The 18,762-nt window shown below is 39.8% G+C and overlaps 1 protein-coding gene across 1 annotated transcript; it reads right to left on the bottom strand.

Annotated features, from left to right (window-relative positions):
- Window positions 1–14,905: 14,905 nt before the first annotated feature.
- On the bottom strand, window positions 14,906–18,521 carry LOC149244089 (disease resistance protein Roq1-like). Its single transcript, XM_089371417.1, has 7 exons — window positions 18,055–18,521; window positions 17,409–17,930; window positions 16,353–17,319; window positions 16,100–16,264; window positions 15,702–15,983; window positions 15,487–15,592; window positions 14,906–15,255 (listed from the first exon to the last, which is right to left on the bottom strand). Exons 1-7 carry the CDS (start codon window positions 18,519–18,521, stop codon window positions 14,906–14,908), a joined length of 2,859 nt encoding a protein of 952 aa, XP_089227543.1.
- Between the last annotated feature and the right edge of the window lie 241 nt (window positions 18,522–18,762).

Raw genomic sequence — 18,762 nt, 5'->3', positions numbered from 1 at the left:
AATGAACAAGTATGGGAGCTCCAATGGCGGGGACAGGCAATCAGCCCCACCCCCAACCCTATGGAAATATATAACCACTCACTGTAGGAAAAGGGAGTCCTCGAACACCTGGCTTAAATATGACCATATACAACACTTAAGGGATATTGGCTTGAATAAGGAGGTGACAATTTCCCCCCTTTTTTGGTGTTAATATCGTTGACGCCAGGTAAAATTATCACTCGACGGTTGGCAAAAAGGCGGAAAAACATAGAACGATTATCTAGAATGTAGGTTTTAACCCCGTATAGGAATTACATACATACAAATTCTTAAAACATAAAATAAAAAATGGTGATAGCATAAAACATAAAGTAGATATACACAGATATTTTCCCCTGGATCCCAAAACTAGGACTACCAGATTGGATTTTCATTATATTCCTTTCAATGTTAAAATACATATATATGCATTTCGAAGCATCCATAAACCCCAATCCATTAATCCTGGATTAGAACATAACTGTAGTTCCCTTGATTGGATCTACAAAATACCATGGACATAAAACCATCATGCCCAAAACCATGTGTGAAATCCATACACAGAACCATATGTAGGTCCTCCCACCTAATATAGGGTCTAAAAACGTTTTCCCGAGGCACTACCCCGGACCCCATGCATACCCCCTAACAGCACCCGACACAACATACAAGGGGGCTACCACCCCCCTTGTAACCCCTCCACACATGGGGTAGTCATGGAAATAATATAACACAACCCAACATTCTCCCACTTATTGTTTTCTTTCCATAGGGAGGCACAAGAGGGCTTAGTCATTGATCCATCCTTGCAACGCCCATTATTTCTTTACACCAAGAGAACCTCCTAGTGCTCATAGGCTTTGTTAATTCATCTACAATATTCTTCAAAGTGGCCACCTTTACCAACAACACCTTTTTGTCGTCAACCACATCCCTCTCAAAGGGATATTGAACATCAATGTGATTTGTCTTTGAATGATAAGCAAGGTTCTTTGGCAAGAAAATTGCACTTTCGCTGTCACAGTCTATCCTTTTAGCTTGTTGTACTAACCCCATACTTGAACACAATCTCTACAACCAAACTGCTTCCTTGCTTGCATTAGTGGATTTCATGTATTCTGCATCTATAGTTGAAAGTGCCACTACAGACTATCTCTTACTCATCCAACTAACTATGCCTCCAAATAGGTTAAACATACAACCACTTGTAGATATTCTATGATCTAGTCTCCAACCTACTCTACATCAACAAAGCCATGGATGTCCAAAACTTTGTCCAATCTTGCTCTTCCTTGGTAGCACAAACCATAATCACTAGTGCCACACAAATACCTAAAAACCTGCTTCACTATTGTCCAATGCTCCTTCCATGGTTTTGACATAAACCTGCTCAATACTCCCGTTGCATGTGTAATATCTAGCCTAGTACAAACCATTGCATACATCAGGGTACCGACTGCACTTGCATATGGAGCACGGGACATGTTCTCTTCCTCTTCTTGTGCCTTGGGATAGTGTTAAGTAGATAAATTTACACCTACAGGAATAGGAACCTTCATTGGTTTACTATCCTGCAATTAAACCACTGTAGTATTATCTCGACATACTTCCTTTGGTTTAACTAGAGATTCCTCTTTACTCGATCTCGTTTAATTTGCATGCCCAAAATATAGTTTACAGCACCAAAATATTTCATGCTGAATTTGGAGGAAAATTGGGTCTTCAAATCCTGGATAATTTCTTTGTCATTTCTAACCAACAACATATCATCCACATATAAGACCAGATAAATAACACGGTCACCAATTATTTTAAAATACACACAGTGGTCTCCTTTTTTTCTGGTTAAGCCAAGTCCTCGTATAAATTTATCAAATTTCTGATACCACATCCTTGGTGACTGTTTTAACCCATACAGAGACATTTTTAACTTGCATATACATGTTCTTTCTTACCCTTCACTGGAAAGCCTTCAAGTTGCTTCATGTAGATATCTTCTTCCAGATCCCGATGAAGAAATGTTGTCTTCACATCCATATTCTCTACCTCAAAATCAAAAGCAGCAACAACAAATAAAAGTAATCTCATAGAAGCTACCTTGGCAACAGGAGAAAAAATATCACCAAAATCAATTCCTAGCACCTATGAATAATATTTAGCTACCAACCGAGCTTTGTATTTTTCCACCTTGCCTTCTGCATTCATCTTACTCTTAAACACCCATTTGCTACTAATGGGTTTCCTTCCACCCGACAACTCCACCAGATCTCAAGCCTCATTTTTGTGCAAAGGTGTCATTTCATCAACCATGGCCTCTTTCCAGAGTTTTCCATCCTTTGAATCTATTGCTTCCCTCACAGTTCTGAGATCATCATCAATAATAGATAAAGAAAAATTTGAACAAAAAGCAGATGGACTATACCTTTTTGGTTGTCTTCTTTCTCGAACTGATCTTCTCACAGCTGGAGTATGTGGCTCTTCATCTTTTGATTCCTCTTCTGCTGTAGAGTCGAATTCTTCCTCCTTTAGCTCAAACTCTATTTTCTCAGGTTCCTTTGGTAGGAATTCATGCTTAATAACATCTTTCATCTCTCTAAATACCACATCTCGACTATACAAAACCTTCCTTTCTTCTGGGTTCCAAAGCTTATAACCTTTTAAACCATCCTTATACCTAATAAATATGCACCTTTCAGATTTGCTATCCAACTTTGTTCTTTTCTCCTTTCGAAGATGTACATATGCATCACATCCAAATACCCTCAGATGTGAAAGAGAAGGTTTCTTACATGTCCATACCTCTTGTGGAGTCTTATCCTTCAACATTGATGAAGGCGATTTATTGACCAGGTAACATGCAGTCTCCATCGCCTCTACCCATAATTCATGTCCTAACCTGACACCACTAAGCATGCTTCTTTCCTTTTCCATCAACGTCCTATTCATTCTTTTTGGAAATCCATTTTTCTGAGGTGTGTATGGAGTAGTCTTATGCTATGCTATACCACTTTTCTTATAGAACTCTTCAAATTCCTTCTTGCAAAACTCTTCCCTGTATCTGTCTTCAACAACTTTATCTTCTTCTTTGTTTGGTTTTCCACTGGAGCCTTAAATTCTTTAAACCTTTCAAAGAATTCATATTTCTTCCCGAGGAAATATATCCATGTATTCCTTGAGAATTCATCTATAAATGATACATAGTACAAACAATTTCCTACTGATGGAACCGACACAAGTCCAAACACATCACTGTGCACAAGCTCTAATATCTGTTTCACCCTCTTAGCACTAGAGGGGAAACTCACTCGATTTTGCTTCCCATATACACAATTTTCACGGAAATCAAAATATAGAGAGAAATTAGGCATACCTTCTACCATACCATTACCATGAAGTATTTGAAGGCCCTTCTCTCCAATATGTCTAAGCCTTTGATGTCATAACATGGTCTTTTCTCCAAAGACCACTATATTTTCTACTCCACTTTGAGGAACCACATAACTGTTGCACCCATCAATAACAGTGTTACTTTGAAGCTTGTACAGAGTTCCAATCCGAACTCCCCACATCAATACTAGTGCTCCCCGAACCATATTGCAAGTATCTTTCTTGAACACTATTTTTACACCTGCATCATCTAGCTTTCTTACAGAATTCAGATTTCTGGCCAATGCAAGAATATGCAAAACACTCAGAAGTGTTCTAATCCTTCCACCTTGCAACTTCAACTTAACTTTTCTGCGACTAAAAATTCTAGCCTTCCTATCATGCCCTAAGAACACATCACCACCATCATATTTCTCATACTCGTAGAACCATTCTCTATGGGGAGTGAAGTGAAAGGATGCTCCCGAGTCAATCAACCATGCCTCATGATCTACATGTGTACTTGAAAAAGAAGCCAAGTACAAATCCCCACCTTCATCTGAGGTGGTTTTCGCCTCTGCAGAAAGACCATCATCAGATCTCTTTACTTTCTCAAGAGCTTTAGATTTACAGTCCCTTTTGAAGTTCCCTTCCTTTCCGCATTTCCAGCACACCTTTACAGGTTTTCCTAGAGATTTAGATCTCCCTCTAGATTTAGGTTTCCCATTCAAGGACTTATTTTTGTTTATGTTCTGGGACCGTCCTCGTACAGACAAGGAATCACCATTATGACCCTCCATATTTTTCCATCTCATCTCCTCCGACAACAAGGATGAGACTATTTCATCAAAATGTAAGGCAGTTGAATTGCTACCTATTACAAAAATCGGACTATCCCAGGAATCTGGTAGAGACCACAATAAACTGATGCACTTATCTTCATCTGGAATTTTAATATCAACATATAATAACTGGATTACCACAGTATTAAATGCAATCAGATGCTCTACCACCGAGTCTTCATCTTTAATCCTCAAGTTATACAACTTTTTCCGTAGGAACAGTTTATTCACCATAGACTTAGATTTGTACAAAGTCCCTAACTTGTCCCACAAAACCTTCGACAAAGCTTCCCCTGAGACATTCAGAAATATTGAATCTGAGACACATAATCGTATTGTGCTCTTTGCGTTCCGATCCAACTTCGCCCAGTCTTCAACTGACATTGTTGTTGGTTTAGTACCCAGATCTACTGTGATCCACTGATCTTTATCCACCAGAAAATCCCCCATCTTGAGTTTCAACAACTCTAAACTCTAACCATTAAATTTCTCGATCTCTATCTTTCCACTGCTCGTCATCTTCTTTCACCACAAGAATCGATCCCACAGATCTCCCACTAAATAGGGTCTATGACGGGCTTGAGCAAAACCCCTCAGTAGCAAAGGCGTCCCCTTGAAGCCAAAATAAATATGATACCAAATGTAGGTTTTAACCCCGTACAAGAATTACTTGCATACTAATTCTAAAAACAGAAAATAAACAACGGCGAGAGCATAAAACATAAAACATATATGCATAGAGATTTTCCACTGGATCCCAAAACCATGACTACTAGATTGATTTTTCATTATATTCCTTTCAATGTTACAATACATATATATATATGCCGAAGGATCCATAAATCGCAGTCCATTAACCCTGGATTAGAACATAACCATAGTTCCCTTGACCACATCTACAAAATACCATGGATATAAAACCATCATGCCTAAAACCTTGTGCAAAATCCATGCACAAAACCATAGGTAGGTCCACCCACCTAATATAGGGTCCAATTTTCTTTTCCCATGGCACTGCCTCAGACCCCATGCAAGGGGGATACCACCCCTGCATACCCCCCGATAGGGAGGGAAGTTGCCCCCCTTGTGACTCCCCCCTCGCAATGCCTAGTGCAACGTACAGGCAGGGATACTACCCCCCTGTAACCCCCCCACGTATGGGGTAGTCATGGAAATAATATAACACAACTCAACATAGAATGGAAGAATTGTAGAACGAATAGCAGAAATTGTTCAATGAGGCATAACTTGCTCAAATTTTACCTTTTTGAGCTCAAGAAGACCCTAAATAGGGGCTTTTGGGCATTCTAAATCCATTGGTAGCACTATCTGTGCATTTTGAGCACTGTAAACTGACGTAATTACATCTTTGAGCACATAATTGAAGAGGCCCAACATTGGAATCTGGACCCAGAGGTGTATCCCAAGAGGGGTGAACTCCATTATCAAATGTTCTTTTGTATTGTTGTGTATGGTTCATATTTCTCAGTTTTATTTCTACAAACTGAATTTTTTAAATACTAAAGTTTAAGTGCTTTTGCAACTTGATCCATTGCTCATAAGACATAAAGTTACTTGCAAATTTTTAATAGAAATTCAAGTTTTTAAATTCAGATCATCTAGGAAGTGGGTCTAAAAACTAGTCAGTACCTTGGAGCTTCTAGTCCTTAATGGTAGGTTTCCTTCTAGGCGATGATGGGTTTATGTCATTGAGTATTGTTTGGCCAATTCAACTAGTGTTCAACACCATCTCATTTATTTTCATTCATTAAATTGTACTTGGTACCATGGGGTTTATATTCATCCTTGGTGGGTCACCTCACGTTTGTTAACAATATCCTTTAATGATTTGCAATTAGAATAATTCAACCATTCTCAACGTTAGCACATATCTTCATATGTTGTAGAATTGTACTATCATGGTTGGGACAAAAATCTTGGGGCTTTAGGGGCACCTCACTCATGCATCATAGCCCCGCAAAATCTATGTTATATTTTATCATTAGGTGTTGAAAATACTACTTGGGCACTCCCATTGGTGTTTCTTATCTTCCTAATATATGTTGTGACATTGAACTTGATTGTATTTACTCATAGTTATGGTATCCTTCTTATAATAAGGATCCACCATACATTCTCTCATGGCTATGATCTTGCATATTCTTACACGGATCCATAATGTATTCTTAATGACCATGCTTTACTTCTACTATGAGCATGGGTATGTGTACCTCGGGAATGATCTATTCATTTTGGTTGATGAATGGTTGCAAGTACTCACTAATTTCATAATATGCATCTCCTTCCTTGTGTTGCCTCATGCCTTTTTTGGTATTACTTCTTTTAGTCATCACTTCCTCTTCTATCCTCACAAAAATCATTATAGGCCAATTTTTGCATGCATCCCCAAATTTCAAGAATTGTGATTTGCAAAGCTACAAGTGTTAAGAGTCTTATTTTGCACCCCACTCAGTTTTTGAAGGCCATTCGCTTGTTGAGACACCATTTTTCTTTCCCTTATTTACTCAATTTTGAGGTTGGTGGCACCCTCCACTTAGTGGAAAATATGATTGGTTGCACCTTGTTATACTTTTCACACACAACTATTATGGGCTACATAACTATTAACCCATGACCACCTCTCCAGCGTTTAAAAATTAATGGTTTCAAGAAGGCTATGCATGATGGGTTGGAAACTTCATATGTATGATCACAAGCTTATATTAGTTTGAAATCTCACTCAAATCATTAAAACCTTTTATCCTATTATAGGTTATCACATGTGTAACAAAGTTATGCCAAGAGAAAAGGGTAGAGAAAACTTAGTGCTAAATTATGGTGCCATAATTTATATTTCTTCCCAACCTTTTGCTATCAAGGTTGTGATACTATTGTGACAACCAAGGAGGAGTTTGGTCAAGGAGCCTAGAGCAATTTGCAATTGAAACATAAGGTGTTTTTGCTTAATTGTTTTATTGTTGTTCTCTTTCTTTATGGTAGATCTATATGATTTCCCCCTCCCGCATAGTGTATTTAATGTGCATGATAAAGTTATTTGGTTGATCTAACTTTGCTTGAGTGTGTTAGATTACTTTTAATTTTGGTCAAGATTTGTTTTTCTTTGAAGAGGTTGAGGTAGGTATATTTTCCATTTGTGTGTCAAAAAAAAAGCTAGGAGTTGAAGCTTAGATCTCAAAACTAGACCAACAAGGATCATGCATAAATAACCTTGGAAATGTGTATGTGCCATAATTTTCCTCTCTTCTAACATAGAATAAGATTTATTGTCTTTGATTCTAGTGAGATTTCCCAGAATCCTAGCCGTCTCTCTATTTTTTATCTCAAGGCAGGCCCAATAAAGAGGTCACTTGTCCATAAAGAAATTCCTCTTTCCTCTTTAACATCTATTAAATAGGGAAAAATAAATAGATTCATTAATAATACAAATAGTTATAAGTAAATGCATTATAATTATTATTATTATCCAATTTTAAGGTCACGGCCAAGCCACACCAAATTGGTGTATGAGACCCACTTGTTTGTGGGACAAGGGACCCACCTCCAACACCAAATAGGTGTATGAGACCCCCTTGTTTGTGGGACAAGGGACCAAGCCAGACACCAAATTGGTGTATGAGACTCCCTTGTTTGTGGGACAAGGGACCCACCTCCGACACCAAATTGGTGTATGAGACCCCCTTGTTTGTGGGACAAAGGACCCACCTCTATGTGGTGATTTGACTCCTAAGTCTACAAAAACATACATATTTTGTAACCTCGTTAAAAAAAACACATGTTCTTAACCAATAAACTCACTCAAGCTATATAAAAAAATTAATTTAATAAAATATACTAAACCATTTTTAATACCTGCTAATAAACGAGCCTATCGCTTTTCACTAATAGGAGACATCTATACATATCGAATAAACAACTTCAAACAATTTTCAAATAAAAAACCGTGAATTAAAACATTTTTAATGCCGGACTATAAGCCTAGAATTCATTAATTAAAACATAAACGACCTGACCACTTTTCAGTAATAGGACATCTATACAGATTGAATAAACAACTTCAAACAATTTTCATATAAAACACCGTGAACTAAGCTTCCTTGTTGCTCATGATGGTAAACTTTCCGTTTGCAACTTCTAAAATCTGCCCACCTAAGGCAAGCGTCACGACTCACTATCCATCCCTTCTGGCATCGGCCCAATCTTCATCCAACTCATTTCCTCTGACATCTGTAGAGTGATATACGGCAACCTGGTGTTGGTAGCTAGCTTTCATCTTTTAGCAATTTGAGTCACCTGAGTCACTTTGAACATAAATATATGTAACAATCTTCTGCCTGATCCGCCTCCACTACTACACCCTTCAGATCTTACAGATAAACCACCACTAAGATATCAGGTAATAAAGCATATGGATATTTCTTTGTCTGAATCAAATGGAGATTTTCTACCCGCACAGGAGATCTAGCTGGATATTTCTTTGTCTGAATCAAATGGAGATTGTCTACCCGCACAGGAGATCTAGCTGCAGTTGTTGTTAAATTTGTAATTTCAACAGCGTAGGGCAGTTTTCGGAAAACCGCCCCGGTCTCCCCGCACCGCCTTTGGCAGAAGGCTGTACCCGCAGAGGAGGCCCCGACACAATCAGGACGCGCCACGCGTCCCCTGTACAACAGCTTTACCGCCTGCTCCCCGGACAATAAAGGTCGTTTGGTTTGCGAGAGAACGGTGTGCGAATTGCGTCCGATCAGCCCAGGGGACCAAGATCTGACCCAACGTGCGACCTCTGCCATCGATCTCCGAAGCTGCTCCCCGCTTGCATCAAATCAAATTTCTTGCGTGCAGAGTCTAGTTTCCCCGTTGACCGCCGGACATGAAATTTAATGGGTTTTATGTCTGATCGCAGGAAGTTGGTGAATGTCTTAAAATTTGGCTACGACACATATGTTTTTGTGCTGTTTAAGTTTTTTTGTGTTATGTGTGTTGTTCACGAAGAACTGTAATCGTGCCTGCGCGCGGGAGTTGTAAGAAAATAGGGAAACGAATATGGAGATATACCTGTGGGCGCTGTGAAAGAGAGAACAAGAAGTTAGAAGAGAACAGGGAGTTCATGAAGAACCTGTGTTAAACCCGTGCGCGTGTATTGTCTAGAGAACAATGAGAAGAACACTGTGTGTGCCTGCGCTGTAGGAATGTTCATGAAGAACAGAGAGTTGTGTCTGCGCGCGGGCTGTTCATAAAAAAAGGAAAGAACAGAGCAGTAGAGTGCCTGCGCACAGAGGTTTTTAATGGTATTGTAAAGAACGCACAGCAGTGCGAGAAACAAAAACAGAGGAGGCATGTAATGTTTGTTTTGCCACTGTAAATCACAGTGAAGTGTTGCGCACGAAGGATGAATGAAGAACAGTGAGAAGAAAGCACAACAGTGCTGGAAACATAACAGAGGCAAATTGTTATGTATTGTTGACCATTCTAAAACACAGGAACAGTTTGAAATTTTTTTTGTAATACCCACAGCAGTGGAAGAACGAGAAGAACAGAGACAGAGTCTGTCTTGTAAATCCCTCTCTGTGCAGAGGATGAAGTTTGTATCAGTTTTTTTTTGTTTTTAAGCAATAGAAAATGTTTTTATGGCTGTGTAATGAACTGTTATGAATATATTTGTTTTAAAAGCTTCCCTGTGCAAAGGTCCTGGAAGAAATGGAACAGAGCATTGGCTCTGTGGTATTTGCTTGATTGGTTTTGGTATTTTCCCATTCAAAAATACCCAACAGTGGTATCCGAGCTAGTCCAGGCTCTTTGAAGGCTCAAAGAAGCTGAAGGAAAGACTCTTGTTGCAGCAGTCAAACCTCTCCAGCAGTGTGAAGCCTCAGCGAAAAGGATTAAGGTATTCCTCAAGCTTTCCTTTGTGTTACTGTTATAGAAACAGTCAGTGATTAAAAAAACAGTCAAGTATTTAAAGCCTAGATAAGAATGGAAAGGTCAAAGAAGAAAGCCTCCAAGCCTGCTAAAAATGTGTCTCCCTCCTCTACTAAACTAGAAGGCAATCCATTAGAATACATTCTATTTGAAGTTCCAAAGTTTGATGGAAACTTTGATGTATGGGAAATAAAGATGAGGGCCTTCCTAATGTTTGAGGGGATTGAAGTCTGGGAGTCAGTGATTGATGACAGCAAGATGGATAAAGAATCCATGGAGTATGATGCACAAGCAACAAAGACTATCTTGGATGGACTCCCTGATTCAGTGAAGAGGAATCTAGGAAAATATACATCAGCAAAGGATATATGGGATAGACTGCATGATCTTCATGCAAAGGGAGCACTGACCATAACAATGAGTCAAGAAGAAAGTTATGAACCCATCATAGAAGCTGAAAATGAGAAGGCTGACCTCATCAAGCTTCAAGTAAAAGAAAGGAATGAAGAACTTGCCAAGCTTAAGAAGGAGCTTGACCAATGCAAGAAGAAACATCATGAAGAAGTCATATCCATGACAAATCAGTTGAATAGTGCAAAGAATCAGGCAGATGTCTTGACAAGTGAACTTGAACAAAGACACAAGAGAGTGAATAAGCTTGTGGAAGAGATTGGACAGTACAAGGTAGAGGTCTCCTCCCTTAAGTCCGAACTACAAGAAGCCAAGAAGCAGGCACAAGGAGCTGAAAAGAAAATGAAGAGCAGTCAAGCAAAAGATGAAGAAATCTCCGAAATGAAGATAGATATTATCTCCTTCAAAATAGTAGCAGCTGAAGCTACTCGTAGCAAGGAAGAAACTGAGGAACAACTAGCAAAGAAAAGTAATGAATGTGAAAAGTTAGAAGAAGAGATTGTCCTCCTCAGGAAGAAGGTTGAAGGGATGAACAAGATCATGAAGAGCTCTCAAGCATTGGATGACATGCTTAGCTATCATAGATCTCCATCTGATAAATCAGGACTTGGGTATGTAGGTGAACCCTCAAACAAGGATGAGGATGCTTTAAGCAAAGGAGATGTGAAGAAGCCACAAAGAAGGTGTGATGCTCCTAGTTCTAGCAAAGGCAAGGAGAAAAATGAAGGTTGCAATAGAAGAAATCCTCCTCCAAGTAGAAAACCAGCTCCAAGAAGAAATGTAGCTAATGGCAAAAAGGCAAGAGGCAATGGTGATCATCAAAGGATCTCAAGGCAGCAAGGCTTCAGAAGTACATCAATGAAACCGCCATCTCCCAGGTACCAAAGTTCATTTTTTGGTTGTTGTTATGCATGTTCAAACTTTGGTCATATGGCAAAAGACTGTAGAGCATTTCATAAAGATAAATATTGTGGTCTCCGAAAATCTCCAAGAAACAATTTTAGAAGAAATCATGAAATTTTATTCATGAACAATGTTGAATGTTTCAAGTGTCATAACATTGGGCATATGGCACGAGATTGTAACTTGACATGGGCTCTTACACAAGCTAGACCCATGCAAAAGAAGAAAGTTACACAAGTATGGAGAAGGAAGGTAATACAGTGTGAAAACCCCTTGAACTCCCCAACTGATCTAAATTTATTTTGAGAAGAGTCTGCCAAAAGAAGACAAGCACACATTAAAGGGGAGCTTGTAATTTTTTGTTGTTGAACTGTATTAACAGTCACTCTTTGATGAAGACCTTTTATAAGGGAAAAATATAAAGTTAAATCTGCCATAAAAGCAGAGAAGAAAAAAGGGGCAGCGCTCAAATGTGAAGTGCAGCAGCGCAATAAGAAAAGCATGCAAAGCATGGAGACCCTCACAGCAGTGGGAAGATAGAATATAAAACAATAGTTTTGAATTTTTTTTGTTATGGAGCACATGCATTGAAATGCATAGCAATGGAATGTAGTTTTCTTTTATGAAATGTGAGAGAACATACTCACAGCAGAGTGAGTACAATACACAGCAGTAAAAAAAATGTAATGTTTTTCTTCATATGTAATGCAGCATGCAAAGAAATGCATAAAAAAAGACATGGACAGCAGATTTTTAATGCACATGGGTGAATGATAATGTGTGGCAGCAGCAAATCGAAAGGAATTGCACAGCAGTGCATTGTGCAAAAAAAATGAATGAAGACTAAGATTGTGTGAAGCAAGGGTGTAAAAAGAAAAGGCAGCAGCCCGTGTTAATTTTTTTGTTGTGTGGAGAATGCAGCGCAAAACAGCATGAGGATGATTTCTCTCTATGTGCAAGTAATGGAGAGTAAAGAGTTAGTGTATAGGCACACAGCAGTATGATGAAACAAAAGGCAGCCACAGTGCAAATTGCAGAGGCAACGCAACAGCAAATAAAAACCCAGGGATGATAGTCTATGGTTATGGGTATGGACAGTAGTGCATAAGAAAAAACAACAGCTGTGAATGCAAGAAATGTTTACACACAGCAGTGTAAATTTGTAAGCTGGGACAGGGTAATTGTTCCAGAAAAGACAGAGCATTTTTTTACTTTGAAAAATGCACAGCAATGCACACACAGCAGTGCAATGATTGTTTGTTTTTGAAACTGCATGTAAAGAAGTGTCTGTTTGTAATCCCTCTGTTAATGAGGAAGGTGTTTTTCATCACAGTCATTTGGAGAAACCCTCTGTTAAAGAGGAAGGTGCTTCTCAGCACAGTGTCATGGTAAATCCCTCTGTCAAGAGGAAGATGCTTTTTAGCATACACATGGTAAATCCCTCTATCAAGAGGATGATGCTTTTCAGCATAGTCACAGGTGAATCCCTCTGTCATGAGGAAGGTGCTCTTAAGCACAGTTTCAGGTTAATCCCTCTATTAAGAGGAAGACAACTTTGCTTGTTTGTGAACTGCATCAGAAGCAGTTGGTGAATCCCTCTATGTGAGGAAGATATCTTTGTAACAGCAGTACTGAGGAATCCCTCTATGTGAGGAAGTGCTTGGGTATGTCCTAATGCCCAGCAGTTGAAATTAAAGGGGAGTGTTAAATTTGTAATTTCAACAGCGCAGGGCAATTTTCGGAAAACCGCCCCGGTCTCCCCGCACCGCCTTTGGCAGAAGGCTGTACCCGCAGAGGAGGCCCCGACACAATCAGGACGCGCCACGCGTCCCCTGTACAACAGCTTTACCGCCTGCTCCCCGGACGATAAAGGTCATTTGGTTTGCGAGAGAACGGTGTGCGAATTGCGTCCGATCAGCCCAGGGGACCAAGATCTGACCCAACGTGCGACCTCCGCCGTCGATCTCCGAAGCTGCTCCCTGCCTGCATCAAATCAAATTTCTTGCGTGCAGAGTCTGGTTTCCTCGTTGACCGCCGGACATGAAATTTAATGGGTTTTATGTCTGATCGCAGGAAGTTGGTGAATGTCTTAAAATTTGGCTACGGCACATATGTTTTTGTGCTGTTTAAGTTTTTTTGTGTTATGTGTGTTGTTCACGAAGCACTGTAATCGTGCCTGCGCGCGAGAGTTGTAAGAAAATAGGGAAACGAATATGGAGATATACCTGCGGGCACTGTGAAAGAGAGAACAGGAAGTTAGAAGAGAACAGGGAGTTCATGAAGAACCTGTGTTAAATCCGTGCGCGTGTATTGTCCAGAGAACAGTGAGAAGAACACTGTGTGTGCCTGCGCTGTAGGAATGTTCATGAAGAATAGAGAGTTGTGTCTGCGCGCGGGCTGTTCATAAAAAAAAAGGAACAGAGCAGTAGAGTGACTGTGCACAGAGGTTTTTAATGGTATTGTAAATAACGCACAGCAGTGCAAGAAACAAAAACAGAGGAGGCATGTAATGTTTGTTTTGCCACTGTAAATCACAGTGAAGTGTTGCGCACGAAGGATGAATGAAGAACAGTGAGAAGAAAGCACAGCAGTGCTGGAAACATAACAGAGGCAAATTGTTATGTATTGTTGACCATTCTAAAATACAGGAACAGTTTGAAATTTTTTTTGTAATACCCACAACAGTGGAAGAACGAGAAGAACAGAGACAGAGTCTGTCTTGTAAATCCCTCTCTGTGCAGAGGATGAAGTTTGTATCAGTTTTTTTTTGTTTTTAAGCAATAGAAAATGTTTTTATGGCTGTGTAATGAACTGTTATGAATATATTTGTTTTAAAAGCTTCCCTGTGCAAAGGTCCTGGAAGAAATGGAACAGAGCATTGGCTCTGTGGTATTTGCTTGATTGGTTTTGGTATTTTCCCATTCAAAAATACCCAACAGTTGTTGCGGGGACACCCAACACTGTAATACTGTAAAAATGGTTCAGCACACATCACTTTACCTTCTGGTGAAAAGTCTACACAGAATAATCACTCCATTTCGGTTGCTTGCCCTGATTCAAAGTTTTAATTATGATATGATAAGTTTCACAGACCCATCGTGTGATCATTTCCTTTTTCCTCTAAAGATAGCAGTTGACATATAAAAGGGCAACGTCTGCACAATTTTCCCAAATTCAACTAACATCATTCAATGGCACAAGTATAGCATTGCTTCAAATTTTAAGTATGACATGCCTGGCTACTATTTATCTTCCACTAAAATCTAATTTTATCACACACCATTCACTACTACAAATCAACTGATCTATGCCTTTGCCACGGGAACAACACAGGCATATTTACAATATATATATATGAAGAAATATATATTGGATATATGAAAGTAGACTGATACTTACAAAAATTTTGGAAGCCATCGTTCCAAATTTCAATCGTTCCAGTGGACAGAACGTTCTACAATCTGGCTCCTAACACATCTCCATTTTGATCTCTTCGAATGAGATTTTTCCAATGATTTCAGACCAACATCATTCAGGGTTTCCAGTTTGACGCACCCATCTATGTTGAGAAATTTAAGATCTACAAAACTTGAAAGATCTGGCAGGTCCTCTAATTTGAAGCAATATTTCAGGTTTAGGTACTTTAAAGGCCTTTGTTTTGCCATTCCCTCTGGCAAGTGTATCAATTTAGCACAACCTCTGAAATCAACATACTCAAGTGTTGATATGTCTCCTAGAACATCCTTTGGGATGGACAAATTAATGCAGTATTGCAAGGCTAGATATTGAAGGTGCAATAATTCAGAGAAGGAACTAGGCAGTTCAGTCAGATTAATGCAACGCGATAGATCTAAGTGTCTTAGGTTTTTAAGTTCCCCAAAATGTATGGGGAATGATTGTGAAGTTGTGAAATATTTGAAAGTTATTTTACTCATCACAGTTCCTATCCATTGGGAAAAAAGGGGAAAAGATGGCACGGCGCCTTGCTGAGCGCTAGAGATATTTTTACAGAAACTCATATAATGTTCAACATCAAATGGTTCATGGCTGCTCGAAGCACTTGCAGATATGGCTCCGCTCGTATCACTATTCGACTCACGCAACTCACAAGGAAACTGCAATGCACGTAATCTGTTAAATACTGGCTACTAGAATTTAAATTGAATTAAATAAAATTCTCTCTAAAATCGTGGATCAAAATAAACTAAAATCTAAATTACTTACCTCATTAAATGTATCGAATATCTGTTGCAGGTAGTCATCGGAGCCGTGAAGTTCCAAAACTCTTAGTCTGGCCAATGAAATGGTAGAAGGAATGGAGATGGATGGAAAATCGTTCAAGCGAAGCCAAATCAAATCACCGGACATAGCAAATGAGGACAAGTCTATGGGATGATCAACCACCAAAAGGCGAACACCCCTAATGTTTATGTGATTTGTGAGTTGTGGCGGATTTTGATCTTTAACAATACGAATTCCTCGTGTTAAACAGGACTCTGAGCCGTCCTGAGAAGCACAATCACATTAACCTAAGTTACATGGCTGCCTCCTCAAAATAGTGCAAAACTCTAATACAGATTATTAAAGGAATCAGACAGAATGTGGAGACCTGATACGCATACCTGCAACTGAAACATTTCCGTTATATCACTTGAGCAACTAAGGCGGAGGGGCTTATGCTTGGCGAACTCAAAAAAATCCTCTCTCGCGATATGTCTTGCCAATCCCTTAAGTTGATTGTGCATTATAACTCGGCAATGTTTAGGGTGCTCTTCCTGGCACTTTATCTGTAGCAACCAGGGAAATAATCAGTTATAGCAAAAGATAAGATTTCACCACTAGGAAACAAACTAAAACGCTGATTATATTCCTTACAGAAGTACTGGTCTCCGCATCATAATCATATCCCAGAAGGCATTTTTGACGTAGATTTTCAAGACAGTCTCTGACGTAACAGTAACCTAATCCCTCTAGGACTCGAACTGCTAGCTCTCTGTCTTCTCCCACCAAGAAACACCCAATGTCCAAAAACATCTCTTTCTCTTCTTTTTGCAAAGCCTCATAACTCACTTTTAATGTGTTTATTATATCATCTGGTAATCTTTTAGAAAACCTTTCCACCTGCAGCTTCCAATAGGTTTTGTCACGATTGCCAGAAAGATGTTGGCCGAAAACTTCTAAGGTTGAAGGCAACCCATCACAAATATCTAAGAGCTCCTTCACCAAGTCTTCAAACCCTTGAACTGGTTCTGATTGATCGAAAGCATGAAAGCAAAAGAGCTCTAGGGCATGCTGTCTATTTAATGGCTTTACATCATATAACAAAGCTTTTGGGGATCTTCGGAGTAAATCCCTATGACTAGATGTGAGCAAAATCAGACTACGAGGTCCTACTGCATCAATATCTAGTAGATTGTGGATTTGCTCCATATCATCAACGTCATCCAAAACAATCAGAGCTAGCAGCGCTTGTAGACTGCGTTGCAAAATACACCTTACTTGGATGGTATTATCAATATCCAAATCATAACCCAACAGATCACGAATTAACTGCTTCTGCAAAGATGGTAAATCCCTTCCCCTCACGTTAAGCAAAAAAGAAGATCGAGGAAAATCAGAACGTTTTACATTGTAGAGATGTTTAGCGAGAGTCGTCTTCCCGATGCCGCCCATCCCAGTAATCGCCACAATCTTTGTGTCGCTTAGATTCAGAATTTTACTTTGGAAATCCTTGGCTGCTTCGTTCAGTGCAACTGGGTGTTTAGCCACTTCTAAGTGTTCCCCTTCTTTTACCTTTGCCAATACAATACTCAAAATTTGCTCCAAGTACATCCCATAGTCACTGATTTAAGAAAGGAGAAGAAGAAAGTGAGAATCTATAATCCAAAATTAAAGTTGTAAATGGGAAAAATAAGGAAAGCAAGTGTTCACCTTCCATTTGATTTAACGATGTAACCAGAAATACTTGCGGCCTTTTTCAGTGCTTCCTTCCATTCTGCCATCACTCCTCCATGCCTTTGGTGGTACTGAAAGCCTCCGTTGTAAGGTCCACCCCTTTCAATGTCTCGAAGGTCTTTAGGCTCAACGTCACAAAAGATGGGTATAATGGTAGTGGTGCGCACCTGAGATGATTTCAAAATCCAACACAATTCATCCAAGCACCAACGTGATTCGGCATATCTCTTTGAGAAAATGACAATATGAACTGATGCACTGGAAATAGCTCCTTGGATCACATCGTAGAGCGTGGATCCTCCCCTAAGTTCCTTCGCATCCAGAAAGACGCGCAACCCACAGTGCCTAAGACGATGGTAGATGAGGCTGGCGTGAGTGAGCTTGGCGTCAGGCCCTCTGTGATTTATGAACACATGGTATTTCTCAATCTGCAAGGGCTCCCGTCTGACCATTCTCCATACATCATTCACAATGTTATCCAAGAACTTTCCCTGGTCGCTGAAAAACCAAACAGATAGTCATAGTTGTAAGTAAGATTAGGGAGAGTAAGAAAATTATAGATGAATTAGAAACTATCTAAAGAGTAAACATAGTGTGCAAAATGAGTGAAGTACGGATTCACCTTTCATTCGTTTTGAGGACGAAACCTGAAATGTCTGCGGCTTTTCTCAAGGCCTCCTTCCATCCCTCCACCTCTTCGATGCTGAAACTGCCTTCGTGGTTTCGGAAGGCCTCGGCAAAACTTCCCCACTCAATCTGACGAAGCTCTGCCGGTTCTACGTTGAAAAACACGGGTAGAATGGTGCGCTCATGAGATGATCTCATAATCCATCTCAACTCCTGTAAGCACCAACGTGATTCAGCGTAATGCTCAGAGAAAATGGTAACGTGAACTGAGGCGCTACTAATAGCTTCTTGGACAACAGAGACGACAGTATCTTCCGTGCAAAGTTCCTTCTGATAGAAGAAGACACGCAACCCACGGCTTGTGAGACTATGGTAGATGAGACTCGCAAGAGTGTTCTTGGTGTCGACTGTCCTGAAGTTTATGTAAACCTGGTATGTTGCTGCCTCTGCCACTTCCTCCATACTGAGTTCCTGGTATAGTTTTGTGGACGGTGGATGAAGCAAGCACTCCGCCTGAGAGAGAAACACAGGGAGACAGTTGCCAGCAGAGAAGATGTAAATGAGAATATAAAAGCGCAAAGATGCTAATGGCTATAAGGAGATCGAGAAGTCTTTAAAATATTTGCCAGTTGTGCGCGCAGCTTTAGCCTGCTGATAGTTGTAAATCACGTTTGCTCCAAAACTGTATACCGGCAAAGATCAC

The sequence above is a fragment of the Pinus tabuliformis genome, chromosome 8 (assembly GCF_031772625.1).
Source record: "Pinus tabuliformis cultivar Carrire ecotype Pingquan chromosome 8, CPIR1, whole genome shotgun sequence".
Classification (NCBI taxonomy): domain Eukaryota; kingdom Viridiplantae; phylum Streptophyta; class Pinopsida; order Pinales; family Pinaceae; genus Pinus; species Pinus tabuliformis.
The sequence above is the reverse complement of the archived record's forward strand: the minus strand, read 5'-3'. Positions and strand labels throughout refer to the sequence as shown.